General features: G+C 40.9%; 1 protein-coding gene and 1 non-coding gene across 2 annotated transcripts; one reads left to right on the top strand and one right to left on the bottom strand.

Annotated features, from left to right (window-relative positions):
• Nucleotides 1-8,745: 8,745 nt before the first annotated feature.
• Nucleotides 8,746-8,829, bottom strand: TRNAL-CAA. The gene has a single exon. It is a non-coding gene; the product is annotated as a tRNA-Leu (tRNA).
• A 3,588-nt stretch (nucleotides 8,830-12,417) lies between these two features.
• Nucleotides 12,418-13,706, top strand: LOC112343751 (putative serine/threonine-protein kinase). Its single transcript, XM_024667759.1, has 5 exons — nucleotides 12,418-12,543; nucleotides 12,604-12,814; nucleotides 12,875-13,112; nucleotides 13,165-13,294; nucleotides 13,356-13,706. Exons 1-5 carry the CDS (start codon nucleotides 12,418-12,420, stop codon nucleotides 13,704-13,706), a joined length of 1,056 nt encoding a protein of 351 aa, XP_024523527.1.
• The last annotated feature ends 166 nt before the right edge of the window (nucleotides 13,707-13,872 follow it).

Genomic DNA, 13,872 nt, shown 5'->3' with positions numbered 1-13,872 from the left:
GGAAGAGGGGGTTGGTGTTTGGTGGAGAATCCTATTTTAAGAGGTGCAAGCCTTTGCTCAAATACTGGGAGAAGATTATATCTGCTATCCAAAATGCGCCGGTTGTATATGAAGAATTGGAAGAGTCCTTTTGGCCAGAACCCAGAGCACCAGATAGTAGCGGAACAATGTCCTCTGGAAATGCAGTGACAGATAACGATGTTGAGGATCACTATTGTGGGCCGAGGAACAAGAAGCCGGATTCAGCATTCAATCCAGTACAGGTCTGCAAAGGAATGGTCGTGCTTGTCAGACCCAGTAATAAAAAACAAATGATATGGGTGGGGCGCTGCATCACTGATGCAGAGGAGGACGCGGAAACTAACTCCTTCAATGTAACTGTGGAGTGGTTCAAGCCAAGTTCCGGATATATGAAGGATTGCCTAGAAAAAAGATGGGTGCTGAATCCAAGGGATCCCAGCATGAGCATATCGGTGGATAATGTTGTGCATGGTTGGATGCGGAAGCAGAGTGCCACCATCACCTTGCCAGACCATGCAAGAGATGCAGCAAGAGCATTCATAACCCGGGTTCAAGGTGAGATTCATTAATATTCCTTTACTAAGTTTCTAATGTATTTTATTTCAAGGTGAACAATCCAAATCTGAATCAGAGGAGGCGTGATGGCATGTGGCCCTTTGCACTAGTATATCTTAATACCGGTCTGAGAAATAGAATGGCATGTGCCCTCAGGCCTTTTACTAAATCACCTTTGAAAGAAATGCAAGCCTCTATGTCGTAAAAAAAAGGTACTAGAGAAATTCCTTAATAATATGAATGTTATTTAGTTTCATGAAAATACACTAAGGGTCAAATGAGTTAAATGACTTCTCCAGACTAGCAATGCCTCTTGCTACACCTTCACAATTAGATTCGTTAGAAAAAGATAACATTGAATAATATCTAAATGTTCTCACCATTAAGTTATATGTTTGGCTAATAGGAATGACGTTCATCTTGGAAAGTTCACCACACGCTCAATGAACAAACAAATAGTGTGTGCGCGCATGCCATCACTCTTCTTTAGCTTCAGATTCGGCTTGTTCACCTTGACAATGAGATTTATTATACAACCAGATGGACTCAGTCTGGACACAAAGTCACCGCGCTAGTCACCATGCCCCAGATATGTCTAGCCCCTAGACAAAAAACATATAATTTCACGTCATTTTCAAATACTTGAAAATTTGTACCTAGTCCCATTTTACTGAATAAATCCCACTTTAACGAAATAGAGCTTTTTTGTGCTTTTGTCTGCTCTGTTGTGGTAGTTCCACTTTCTTGTTCACTACCTCTTCATGAATGAAAAGGTGAACTGGATATGTTTGGTCCTGCGATGAAATCATGGATTTTTCATCAATGCAATGGCTCCTTGATTATCACAGTGAAGGACTGTTGCCTCTCCCTGCTCATAATTTAGTCTGTTGAGCAAAGTCCTAAGCCAAAGGATTTCCTTGGCTATTTACTCTACCTCTTTACTCGAAAGTGCTATGATCAGCTGCAGTTGGCTACTCTCTTGTTTTATGTAGCACAAAACATAATCAACTGTCCTCTTCAAGTAATTGGATTTGCTAGGAACTGTGCTCCCACTAAATACGTGATGTTTGGCCTAATACAGACCTTGATGTCTTGCTGATTGGTGTGCCCAAGCTATTGATGCCATATTTGGAAATCCACTTCGTTCCTTACGTCCACTCTAGCTGCACCACTTTAACATTCAGATGATACAGCTTAGTATATCTCCTCCAACATGAGTTTGCAATCATACATATCTACTACTTGAAAGTGATGTCCATCAGGATAGTCAAAATAATGTCTTGTTTACCCCAGAAACATAGTAAAATGTAAATCGCACAAACTCTCTCCACCTTGTGCGAGTAATCATCCCCTAGGAAAATCCTTCTATTTCCTGGAACTGATTTAAATGACCCTATGGTGTGTTACGTGTTTGTTTGCCCCTAAATCAAGCCACAGAACCTCTATTCCTGCCTCATTCTGGAAACTCGTGGCTTGCTTCTGGATGCTTGTGGCCATAAACAAGCTGCCATAAGTATCCCAAACATCCTCATTTGCCTCCTTTGCCTTCACGGAGATAAAAAGTTTCGTATCAGCCTTGAGACATGGCGCTTTGGATAATGACAACCCACCTCCAGGTGTGGAACTCTGGGCTCTGGGAAGACCACTGCTCTTGCTACTGTGGCTGGCTATCTTCGGCAACTTTGGAAGAACACCTCCAAGAAGGTCGTCTTTATCAATGGCGAATGTTTCATCGACAATCCCTTGAGGACAATGTGGCTGGCTCTTTTTCTGAGCTACATAGACGACCTTCTAGCCGAGCTTTCGTGCCAGGGGTGGACCTTGAAAGTATTGGAATCTTGGATCCTGATGCTGCGGATAAACGAAGTGAGTGCTGTGGAGGATTTCAATCCTTGTCCCCCTCAGGATTTTCCAGAACTTGCTTAGCTAGAACATCTTTTTGGTACACTGGTTTCTTCCTCTCCTTCAAAGCCTTCTCTTCCTTGATTTCATCACCATTATCGAAAAACTTCACCTCTGGCTTGTAAATGCTGGGACCCTTCTTCTTGATCCTGGCTAGCATCTCTAAAATCAGTATCTTTGCAGCATTCCATCCTATGTCTTCATCCTTATCCTCACTTGACAACAAATCTGTGTCCACAAGCATACACTTTCAAAGCCTGCACTTTCAAAGCAACAGCTTTCAAAGCAGTGCCAATCCTAGCCTTTACTTGAGGTTAATAATTCAAAGTTAAAGAGATTAGAATACTTTTTCTTGAGCTAGTCAATTGTTACAATATAAAAATTGTTGAAAGGATTTGAAAAGGGAATAAAGGAATAAATGAGCAAAATAAAAATATTCAATAGAAACATTGATGGGGAGAAAAAAGTGATAGAAGCATATGTAAAAAGAAATAACATAAAAATAAAGGGAATGAAAGAAATAAAAAATAATGAAACAAAAACAAAAAGTCTCAAATTTACAATCCCAAAAACCACTTTCAATAATAAAAGCTCAAACTTGAGATTAATTACACTCACCATGCATATGCATTTGTATACTTGTTGCTATAGAGAATGAAAATTAGTTTTATTGTTGTTATAAAAAACAAAGATTGATTTTGCCACACGGGCAATAATCAAACTAGACAATAAAAAATAAACTCAAATTTTTATCAACTAATACAAAGAAAATAGAAGGAGTGATTAATGTAAACTCTTAAGTTTGAACTTCTTGAGGGTGATAACAAGAGGAGTGATCAAGTGTAAGCTCCTGAGTTTGAACTTCTTAGGAGGTCATCCAACTAATACAGAGAGAATAAAAGGAGTGATCAATGTAAATTTGTAGCACATGTGATCATAGGATGAAATTTAAATATACTATCACCGTGGATCCTTGGAACCTTGGGGGATAAATAGGGATAAAATAGCCATTAAGGGCTCTTTCATCAAGCAATTGCCCCTTTTCCAGTTGACTTAAGGGGAGAGAGATAAAATGTGTTATATATGGTATCGATCAAATGGCACGGGTTTGAATCCCATTGATTAATGGCTATTTAAAAATATTCTTACCCCTAAATTTGAAATCGTACGTATTGGACATCCATGCATTCATCTTTTTTTTTTGTGTGGAGTATCCACAAACGAAGGTATCCACCGTGGGACTATGGTACGGGTGGATGACTAGTTGCCTCATATAGAATAACTAGTTTACACAATGGAAGGATTGGTAGATTGAGTGTGGAAATGGAGATGTTAGTTCCCCTTAACTCAGTAGGGGTTGTTAGTCAATAGTTAACAAGGACAATGACATCTCTAAAAGAAGGTGAGTGTAGCGCATATAATCATGAGATGAGATTTGGATATACTGTCATCATGAATCCTTTTCTAGTTAGCATAAGAGGAGAGAGATAAAGTGTGTTACAAAACTCTTTATAGGAATTCATCTAACTTTCAAACCCAAGGACACTTAACCCCAAGTATCCCAAAACCCTTAACCAATTAGTGCACTCTTATTTATGGGTTTTTTCCCCATAAATTGTCTCTTAAATCGTTTTTTTGTTGCTTACAATCTATTATGCTTCTATGCAAGTTCATGGCCTTGTAAAGGGAAGCTAAGAGCCACAACTCAACATAGAAATTTACATTTAGTATTAGAAAGGTTTTCTGACTCTATTGGTTAGTTAAGGGAATTACACCATATATTGATTAACATCTTGCAAATTTAATTTATTTCAATTGTGCTCAACTTGAGGGGTAAAGCGTCAAAAGAGCAAAGCTTTCGCTTCCTGGAAGGTCACCTAGTCTAATACTATTCAAACCTAAGGATAGGTATCGTAAAACTTTTAATTGATTGAAATAAAGGGTGTAATGGGTATTTTCCTTTTATATTTAAACTTTATAAATTGTTTCTTAAGTTATTTACTTTGGTTGCTTATAATTAATGATAAAGACACCACTACCTTTGCAGCTCCTTATGCCAATTCATCTATCAACCCCACAATAAAACTTACACTTAATTTGTGGCCATTTACCTATAGGGCCTAACATGATTGCAATTTAGGGCATTTTGTCATTCCATATACCACAAGCCAAAATTCCCACCTCATAAACCAGAATTCTGCAAGCAAGGAAATTCATTGCTCCATTTCTCCAGAGGACAAAGATGATACCTAGTGTCTAAAGCACTACTCATGCCAAAAATTCTAATATATGCCTCTAATACCATGTGAAGAGAAACTAGCCTCTTCTCCTAACACTTTGAAGAAAGACAGAACTCCAACAACAAGCAGCTCTCAAAAAAAACTAAAAACCTTAAATTGAAGGAATGTGACTCAAGCCACGTGGCTGACTCTAACGGTAGGACAGGATGGCATTGGTGGCTGCTACATTCTCTACTTTGGTGGCAGGAAGACCCTTTACTCACCACCTCCAGAGGGATGAGCACACTTATATAGAAACTGTAAAATAACAAAATTGTGGCTACATTTTCTCTTGTGTTTATAATCACCGGGCCGTCGGATGAAGATCGTGCGGTCCCTGACGATTCTAGGGCGAATCCCTAACCCTAGCCAATATATAGGTTTCACGATAGGGTTTCAACAAGCAAAATGGACGAGGAATTGGCTAAGGTGGAGGCTCAAATCGGGCTTCTTGAGCCGCAGATCCAAGCGGCTGGGGAATCTTTTCTCTCAGCCTTTCAGAGTGGCAATCATTCTCTGGCGGAATATTGGCTGAAGGAGAAAGAGCGGCTGCAAAAGAAGGAAGAGCACCATTACATTGGAGGAGGAGGAGTTCCTTCTTCCGCAGCTGTTCTTTTTCCTTCCGCAGCTGTTCCGCAGCTTCATTCTTTGTGTATTTCTATTTGGTGCGTTTTGCTGTGTGTACTGGATTATGTGTGGTTCCATCTGATCTACACTAAAAGTGGAATCCTTTCTTCCCCCCCTCCCCCCCCCTCTTCTTGCAAATGTTGATATTGATGTTGTTGTTCTTGATCCTCCTGTGCTTGTGAGAGCCATGGACTGAAGAACCTCCATCTTCATGATCACAGGATGCAACGCTGGTTCTACCAATGATGAATCCTTCTCACCAACACCATCATCCAAAGACAAAAGCTCCCTTCTACAAAAAGAAGAAGAAGACAGTGCTATCTGGAGAGTGGCAAGAGCAAAAACCAGAAACAACTCCAAAGAAGCCTTCATTGTTATTGATGAGTTTAATCAATGCTTGCTGAGTGCCAATGGTTGGAACATGGAGGCCTTAAATATATTACAAGTATGCATGCATTTCATGCAATCAACCATTGCTTTATAAAATTTCAAAACTTATGCTATAAAGATATAATGCCAATATTCTGCTCCTCTCTTGATCAAATCCCACATTTCACATGTATTATTTATAGGAGGTCAAATATATTTTGGAGGTATGTCATTGATAGCATGGTTGCAGAAACCCATACTACCTTTTCATAATGATCGGCAGGTTGTAAACCACACTTTGTCAAATTCGCAAGGACTGTTAACATGGATGAATGTAAATGAATGACAATCACGTTTTTAACTCTAGAGACCAGAGACTGTAATACCAAGAGCTAAAATGCATTGCATGTAGCTCTGAGTGGCACTTTATATATATATATATACACATATATACATATACACATACATATATACACATATATATATACATATATATATATACATACATATATACACATATACATATATATACATACATATACATACATATACATACATATACATATACATATACATATATATATATACATATATATATACATATATACATATATATATACATATATATACATATATATACATATATACATACATATATACATATATATATACATATATATATATATATATATATATATATATATATATATATATATATATATATATATATATATATATATATATATATATATATATATATATATATATATATATATATATATATATATATATATATATATATATATATGGCTTTTAATGTTGGCTGGGCCACCCGGCGAGGAGGGGTGTCGATCGGGGCGGGTGCATGTGCCGGTTTCCCGGTGCTCGGGGGAGCAGCTAAATATGCATTCTGGAGTGTGTTTTGTTCACTGTGCAGTGTTTTCTCCAAAATAAATATTAAGCGGTGTTCCGGGAAGATAGTTTTATTAATCTACAAATGCAGAAGAGGATCCAACATTGAGGGTGGAAATTTCATTGAATCCATAAACTTCTTCCTGCAAATGTTGATATTGATGTTGATGTGGATGTTGTTGTGAGGAATGGGAGGCGCACAAGAAATTTCAGTGTACGAAGGAGTGCTGTGTTCGAATTCGTGCCTTAACATGCTTGGGAAAATACAAAGTTGGCAGCCACTCTCCATAGGCTTTTCTTGCCTCCTTTGCTCTCCTGGCCTCCTCATCTGTACAATCTCTTGCCCAGTGTCCTGGCTTCTTGCAAATGTTGAATCTCAAGCTCCAGCTCAATAGCCGTAAGCAGGACGAGATAGAATCAGTGGGTGATTTTGCCTGTGTAATGACAAGGCAAAGCAACAAGAAGTTTAAGAAACGAAGAAGAACAATTTGTGCAGCAATCTCGCTCTCTTGCCAAGGATCAAGCACATAGCATCCTAAATCTACCATGTAAAGACAAGAGAAACAAAACAAGGATTTTGGAATGCTAGCTGCTGCTGGCTGTATGCCTGGCACTATTCTTATTCACACATAAGAAAGTGGAGCTAAGTTAGCCAAAAGTCATAATGGTTATCTTGATTCCCTTAATAGAAAACCTAGATTGGTCTGTCTCCAAAGTTTTTGATCCTGGTGATGTTTGGATTGCCGTCCATTGCCGTACTGTGATCCCGCCTCTCGAGCATGAGAACTTTGTATTTTCTTGAGAGCGTTGCGGCAAGGAGCAATCCCACGGTTCCACCACCCACGATTATATATTCCGTAGAGATTGATCAAACAAAACTGCGCTAGAAGAATGTAGGCAACGATCGAGCCCATGTGCAAATCTTTAATGGAAGAAAAACTACATGGATTTCTCGCTTAAAAAACCATATATCTAGAGTGATCTATCCACGCATAATAAAAACGTGATGTTGTTGCTACCAAAAAGATTGTTGTGACCTTTTTACTGACTTTCATGACAAGTCCAGATGCGGATCGCCGAGCACCTGGAGGACTGCACAGGTCTTATGACTCCCAGAGCAAACGACCTCGTCAACTCTTCGCTGGTGTGCGAGCTTGGATGATGTTCGAGGCTCACAGTGGTCCAGTTTTGAAGCAATATGATATAGCAGCGTACAGCGGCCATTCCAGTCTGAAAGCCCTGGAGTCCACGAAGAGCGTGGCTGATGCCATTAGCTGCGTTGCCAAGATGTACGCACTCGTGTGGCCCGGGCCCCCGGAAGGTGTTTGACAATAGGTAGAAGAACGAGCTCTGCTCTACAGCGTTAGCTATATAAGAATATAAGTGAAGCCAAACGCCAAAACATTCATTACAGTTTGGGATACGAGAAGGGATTGCGATTCCAATAGCTGAAGAACCTGTCTTCTGGGACGATCTGGCTGCTTGAAAGAAGCCCTGAAAGAAGCCAAGGAGAAGCTGCCAGACGGAAACCGCTCCAGAAAGTTTCACGACACAATGTATACTTTTCATCAGGAGAAGATGTTTACAGTATATGACCATGTCGCACCTCTCTCTCATCAACTGCTTTATAGTTTTTGGTAACTCTCCAGCTGAAAATGCATCTATTTTCAATCTCTATAGAGAGGGAAGGCTTTGTCACCGCCGGACTTCTTCAATTTGGATCATACGAGGACTCCAACCCACAGAATGCACTATACTATAGACCACCGAATGTTGGAAGAGCACAGTCAATTTCTAGCTCTTCCCTTACAGCGTTTGACATACGCTGAGCCAGATGCCCAGAATAAGCTGTGCGATCAGGCTTACAAGTTGTCAAAGGTCTACTTCAATTTTAACATTTGAGCATAAGTCAACAGCATCACCACCCAAGAGCATGTTTTTGGCCCTGATCATTTGGAAGAACTCCCAATCTTCTTCACGGCTGCTGAGCTTTTCATAGATACTGGCCTTTATATTTTCTTCTGACGAACTTACACAAGAACTGCCTTCTCTTAGATAGCCTTTCAAAACTACTTATACATGTCAGAAGTGGGATTTGAACCCACGCCCTCGTGAGAGGAGCAGAACTTGAGTCTGCCGCCTTAGACCGCTCGGCCATCCTGACAATATATGTTCATAATCTTAGATTTTGATTTTTATCGAGCAATGGTTGAATGCATGAAGCATTCAACCACTTGGCAATGCATGCTGGAGAATAACATAATATATAAGGCCTGAAAGGTTTAGCAATTATTCAGCAAGAATTGATCAAGTTCCATTAACCTCTACTGCAATAATGAAGGCTGCTTTGGTGTTGTTTCTGGTGTTGGCCTTTGCCACTCTCCAGATAGCTTCTTCTTCTTTGGGTAGACGGGAGCTCTTGCACACGAAATCTTCACGATTTTAAGGAGCACAAATTAACAAACTGGAATAAAGTTTTGAACGGTCACCTCAAGCCCTGGTAGAGCATGGAGAAGCAGCGCCGGAGAATGGAGGCAAATCGAGCGGTCGCTTTGGCCGGGCACCAGATGTGTCCTGTCGCATTTCTCACCGCCAAAGCTGCAGCGTCTTGAGCAGATCTTCTCGGGAAGACGATTTAAAAGATCTGAAACGCCAAAAGTTGTGTTATTTTAAAATTAGTACTTGCCCAGGTGGTTAGTAAGGGTAAATTTGGTGCTAAAACTGATGCAATGCATCATGCCAACCATTGTGCTGTTTTGTAGTTTGCCTGGAGCTGGATAACAAAGAAAAAGCTCCTGGTGAGATTTTTTTTTTTTCCCTCAAGGAAGCACTATAAATCTCTGGCCTATCCTGGTTGGGGCGAATAATCTCAAACACCAATCCTTTATGTAACACATTAATATCACTAGTTTTTGGATTTACAATAATTTATAAGCAACAAATTAAAAAAAAGGTTTATTGAAGTATAAAAGGAAAGAAAGTGCACCCTTTTTAAAAAATTTAGCAAGTTTGAGTTTTTTGTGCCAGCTGATCCCCCTTCTAACAACCTGGTTCCCCTGCCACATTACCAACTACGTGTCTTGCCTTAATTTGCAAAACAGAATCAGTATTGGCTACTACAACGTTATAGCAACTAATATTGATCCTGTATCGCAAAGGGCTGGAGAACTTAATCCAAGACTTAATCTGGGTAATAAATAAAGGTTTAAAATTTGAATCCCATGGAAAGATGTGATATTAATATATAAAAAAGAATTTTAATATTTTAATTCCTTCACTTAATGCTTTATACCTAGTTCATTTCAACCGAAAGAAAAGTTGCTGAAATTCACCTCTAGTTCCTTGCAAAACGCTCCTCATGTTAGATTTATATAAATTATCGTCAAAAGGGACAATGTTTTCACCGTGGATATGGAGTATATGTAGGGTTTATGAGCGTGAGCAGTGCATTGACGTATGTTTTCAATGAAGGAGCTACTAGCTCAGCAACGCCAACAGGTACTAGTTTTGTCTTTCTCATTTGTGTTTGTTCTTGGAGCATTTTTCGTTTACATCGACTTTTCTCATCACTTTTCTGTTCGTGTTTCTCATCAGGAGGCAGGAGAGATTCTGCTAGAGTCTCACAAGGCATTTATGTCCAATGAAGCTGCGCAAGAGAAGCTCAAGGAGATAGTAAAACTCAAAACAAGCAATGTAAAACTGGGGGACATTTCAAGCTCCACTCTACGATATCACGCTTTCCTCAAAAGGTGGGAACAGATTCGGACTAATGTTTTTATTGCTTCCTTCTAACAACTTTCCAAACTTTCGAGTCCAGGAAATGTGTCCCGCTCTTTAAAAATCTAGCTCCTCCGCGGAGGAAGTCGCTTCAAGCGCTGGCTCCCGAAAAAGTCAGTTTCTCATGGTGAGCCCATTTCTCTAAAATTCATCGGCTAGTCTGTTAATATGTATTTTTTCGCAAAAGTTTGAGCTTCGTATTTAACGGGTTACAATCCTATCGTGATTGATCCTCCCTGGGAAAACAAGAGCGTCCACCGAAGATCAGTGTGCTAATTTACATTCTTCGCTTTCACTAACTTCGTCCCTTTTTTTTCAGTTATCCAACTTTATCTTCCCTTGCAACAATTGGTGCTCTGATAGGCTTGTGGATAACAAATCGAAGCTTCATCAATTTGTAGAGAAAGAACTTTTTCCTGTCAGCTTGTGGTACTGGCTCAACGTCTGCATTTTTTTTTTTTCGACTGTATTTTCTACCTTTGTAAAGCTGCAGATAGGTTACTTAAACCATCACAATCCATTAGGCAAAATTGCTTTTATCTTTTGCTTCAAATTATGCACGCTATGCAGGATCACAACGATGTTCCTCACAGACGCGTTGCTATTAGTTACAAGGCCAGCAGTCGCGGAAGTCCCCGCTAGGCGGTATCCTTTCCTTCCGTTTTTTTTTTTTTTAAAACTTAACAAGAAAAACAGTACTTCTTGCCCGAAACCGGTTAGAGCTTTGGAGCTGTTTTGATGGGGAAACGAACCACTTCGATTTCAAAGAAAAAGCTATTTTCTGGAGCGAGTTCGATTTCCTGACGCTATCTGAGGACCACATGGTTCATGATTCTTGCCATTACAATCCAGATTTCATAATGGAGCCAACTATGTTCTGTGGACTTCTTCAGCATTGGTTCAAGTAAGTCTTTTGACACGGCAATGAAATGAGAAGCGGAGCTCGAGCAATGCAATGGCTAGGCTCTTGGTTATTGGGAAGCTGTGCATCCTCCTCTTTATTCCAACGTACAGAATTGCTAGCGGCCAGCTGCTGACATCAAAGAATTCCACACGATGCTCAGATCTCTACACGTTTACTAGCCAGCAGTATCGCAGGAATATCATCCAGGCTTTTGGTTCTCTGGCAAACACCACGGATTACAAGACGGTGATCATAAACAGCAACAAAAATGGCTCTACAGTTGACACAGTGTTTGGCCTCCTACAATGCCGTGGAGACATCTCCTCCAACGACTGCAATGCCTGCGCTTCGACGGCCATCAAGTCTCTCAATGGATCCTGCGTCAGAAATTCTACAAAGGGGGGACGGTGCAAGGAAGAGACGTGTTTTCTACGCTACGAAGATCACTACTTCTTTTCGAATTACTCTGGAATCGACTCGGCTTTGGTGAACTGCTCGTCCGGCATCAGTAACTCCAGCCAGTACCGTTCGAACACAGACACCGGTTTTGCGTTTCTGAGAGACCGTATTCCAGGTAGTGTTGGTGGCTTCATGATAGCTGTTGCTGGAACTTCTCCCGACAACAGCGCGTACGTTCTGGGACAATGTGTTCGTGATCTGAGCACTTCTGACTGCACGACCTGCTTGGAGAAAGCCAGAAGCTCATTGTCCAGTACTTGCAATGGCAGAGATGGAGGAAGTTGCTACCTGGCTGAATGCAATATGCAGTACGAGAGTTTCAAGTTTTTTGGTGGAGTTCCCGTCAACGCAAGCAGCAGTACCGCGGTTTCCACTTCCGGCGGAGGTGATTGTTTTTCATTCTTATTGTTTGTTATATTTTTAAACCTTGTTGTCTTTCTGAAGGTAGCAACAAAGCAAGAAATGTAGGCATAATCGTGGGAGTAATCGCCGCAGTGCTGCTAGGTGTTGGTATAGTTCTTGCTATGAATTGGTGGTGGCGAAAAATTGGTAAATTCATTTGAAGCCAGCTTACTTGGAAGCACTTACGAATTTTCATTTCTGCGATAGCCAATGACTTACAATGTACCTTGCATCGGGGGACCAGTTACGGTCCCATATCGGATGCTGAAATCATCCACTGCGAACTTCGACGAAAGCCACAAGCTCGGTGAAGGTGGCTTTGGTGCTGTTTACAAGGTAGACTTGAGTTTTTATTGTTCTTTCAGAATTGAAACTCGTGGATTTCTTCCTGAACAGGGATATCTTCCAGATGGATCCGAAGTGGCGATCAAAAAGCTCACCGTCACCTCCAAGCACGGTGAGCTTCAGTTTCTGAACGAAGTCAAGGCGATCAGCAGCGTGCAGCATCGGAACTTGGTAAAGCTGCTGGGATGTTCTATGGAAGGCACAGAAAGGCTTCTTGTCTATGAGTTCCTCAAGAACAACAGTTTGGAAAACGCTTTGTTCGGTACGTTTGATCTCTTTATACTTCTAAAGATTGTATTGAAGCTGGCTGGCCGTGTCTCAGGCGCTGTAGAGAAGCCCCTGTCCTGGGAAACTCGCCATAACATTCTCTTGGGAACTGCTCGTGGTTTAGCATATCTCCACGAAGACTCACAAATACGAATAGTACACAGGGACATCAAACCGAGCAACATTCTCCTGGATGAGTTCTACGAGGCCAAGATAGCCGACTTTGGATTGGCAAGGCTGTTCGAATCGTCCCATCAGCTGGAGGTTCTAACCACCAAAGCTGCAGGAACATAGTAAGTTCCATAGTACTTGATGTTTTACAACATGCTTTCGATGATCTTGCAGTGGCTACATGACGCCAGAGTACGCACTCAATGGTCAGCTGAGTGACAAGATCGATGTTTACAGCTATGGAATCGTCATTCTGGAAACCGTGAGTGGCAAAAGAAACCGAGACAGATCGCTGGTGGACGAGGTACTTGAAAAAATTAGTGTTTGTATTTAAGATTTGTAAGGCTCGCGGAATTGTTTTCCAGGCATGGCAGCTTCAGGCTGACACAGGAGGGGTATTTCGCGACTTTGTGGAACCGAAACTGGAGAACGAAGTTTCCAACAGCCAGGCGCTGCAGCTGGTGACACTGGCGCTCATGTGTACTCAAGACTTGCCTCAGGCGCGGCCGTCAATGCCTCACGTCGTCCCGATGCTGGCAGGGTACTCAAACGCTCACGTTCCAGAGAACTTGGACCGATCGTCTTCACTCTCCTACGCAATGACTCCACCAGGATCTCCTCGGGAGCTTCCAATGAATCCCCGCAGATTTCCACCTTGGGGCCACGATAGTTCCATTTTGATTTTGGAGTTTGAGATGTGCGCTTTCAAAACGTAGCGAGTGAGAGTGATCTTCGTTTATGCAAACGTTCAAATAATTAATATATCCAGAATATTGAAGCATTTATCTGATTGTATAAGATAAATTCATTCAAATTTTCTTATTCAGACTAAATAACCTAATTCTGAGGATGCTGCTGCTGCTGCTGTTGTTCCAAGAGTAA

This window comes from Selaginella moellendorffii, unplaced genomic scaffold, assembly GCF_000143415.4.
Source record: "Selaginella moellendorffii unplaced genomic scaffold, v1.0 SELMOscaffold_3, whole genome shotgun sequence".
Classification (NCBI taxonomy): Eukaryota; Viridiplantae; Streptophyta; class Lycopodiopsida; order Selaginellales; family Selaginellaceae; genus Selaginella; species Selaginella moellendorffii.
Note: the sequence above shows the minus strand (reverse complement) of the source record. Positions and strands in the feature narration are given on the sequence as shown.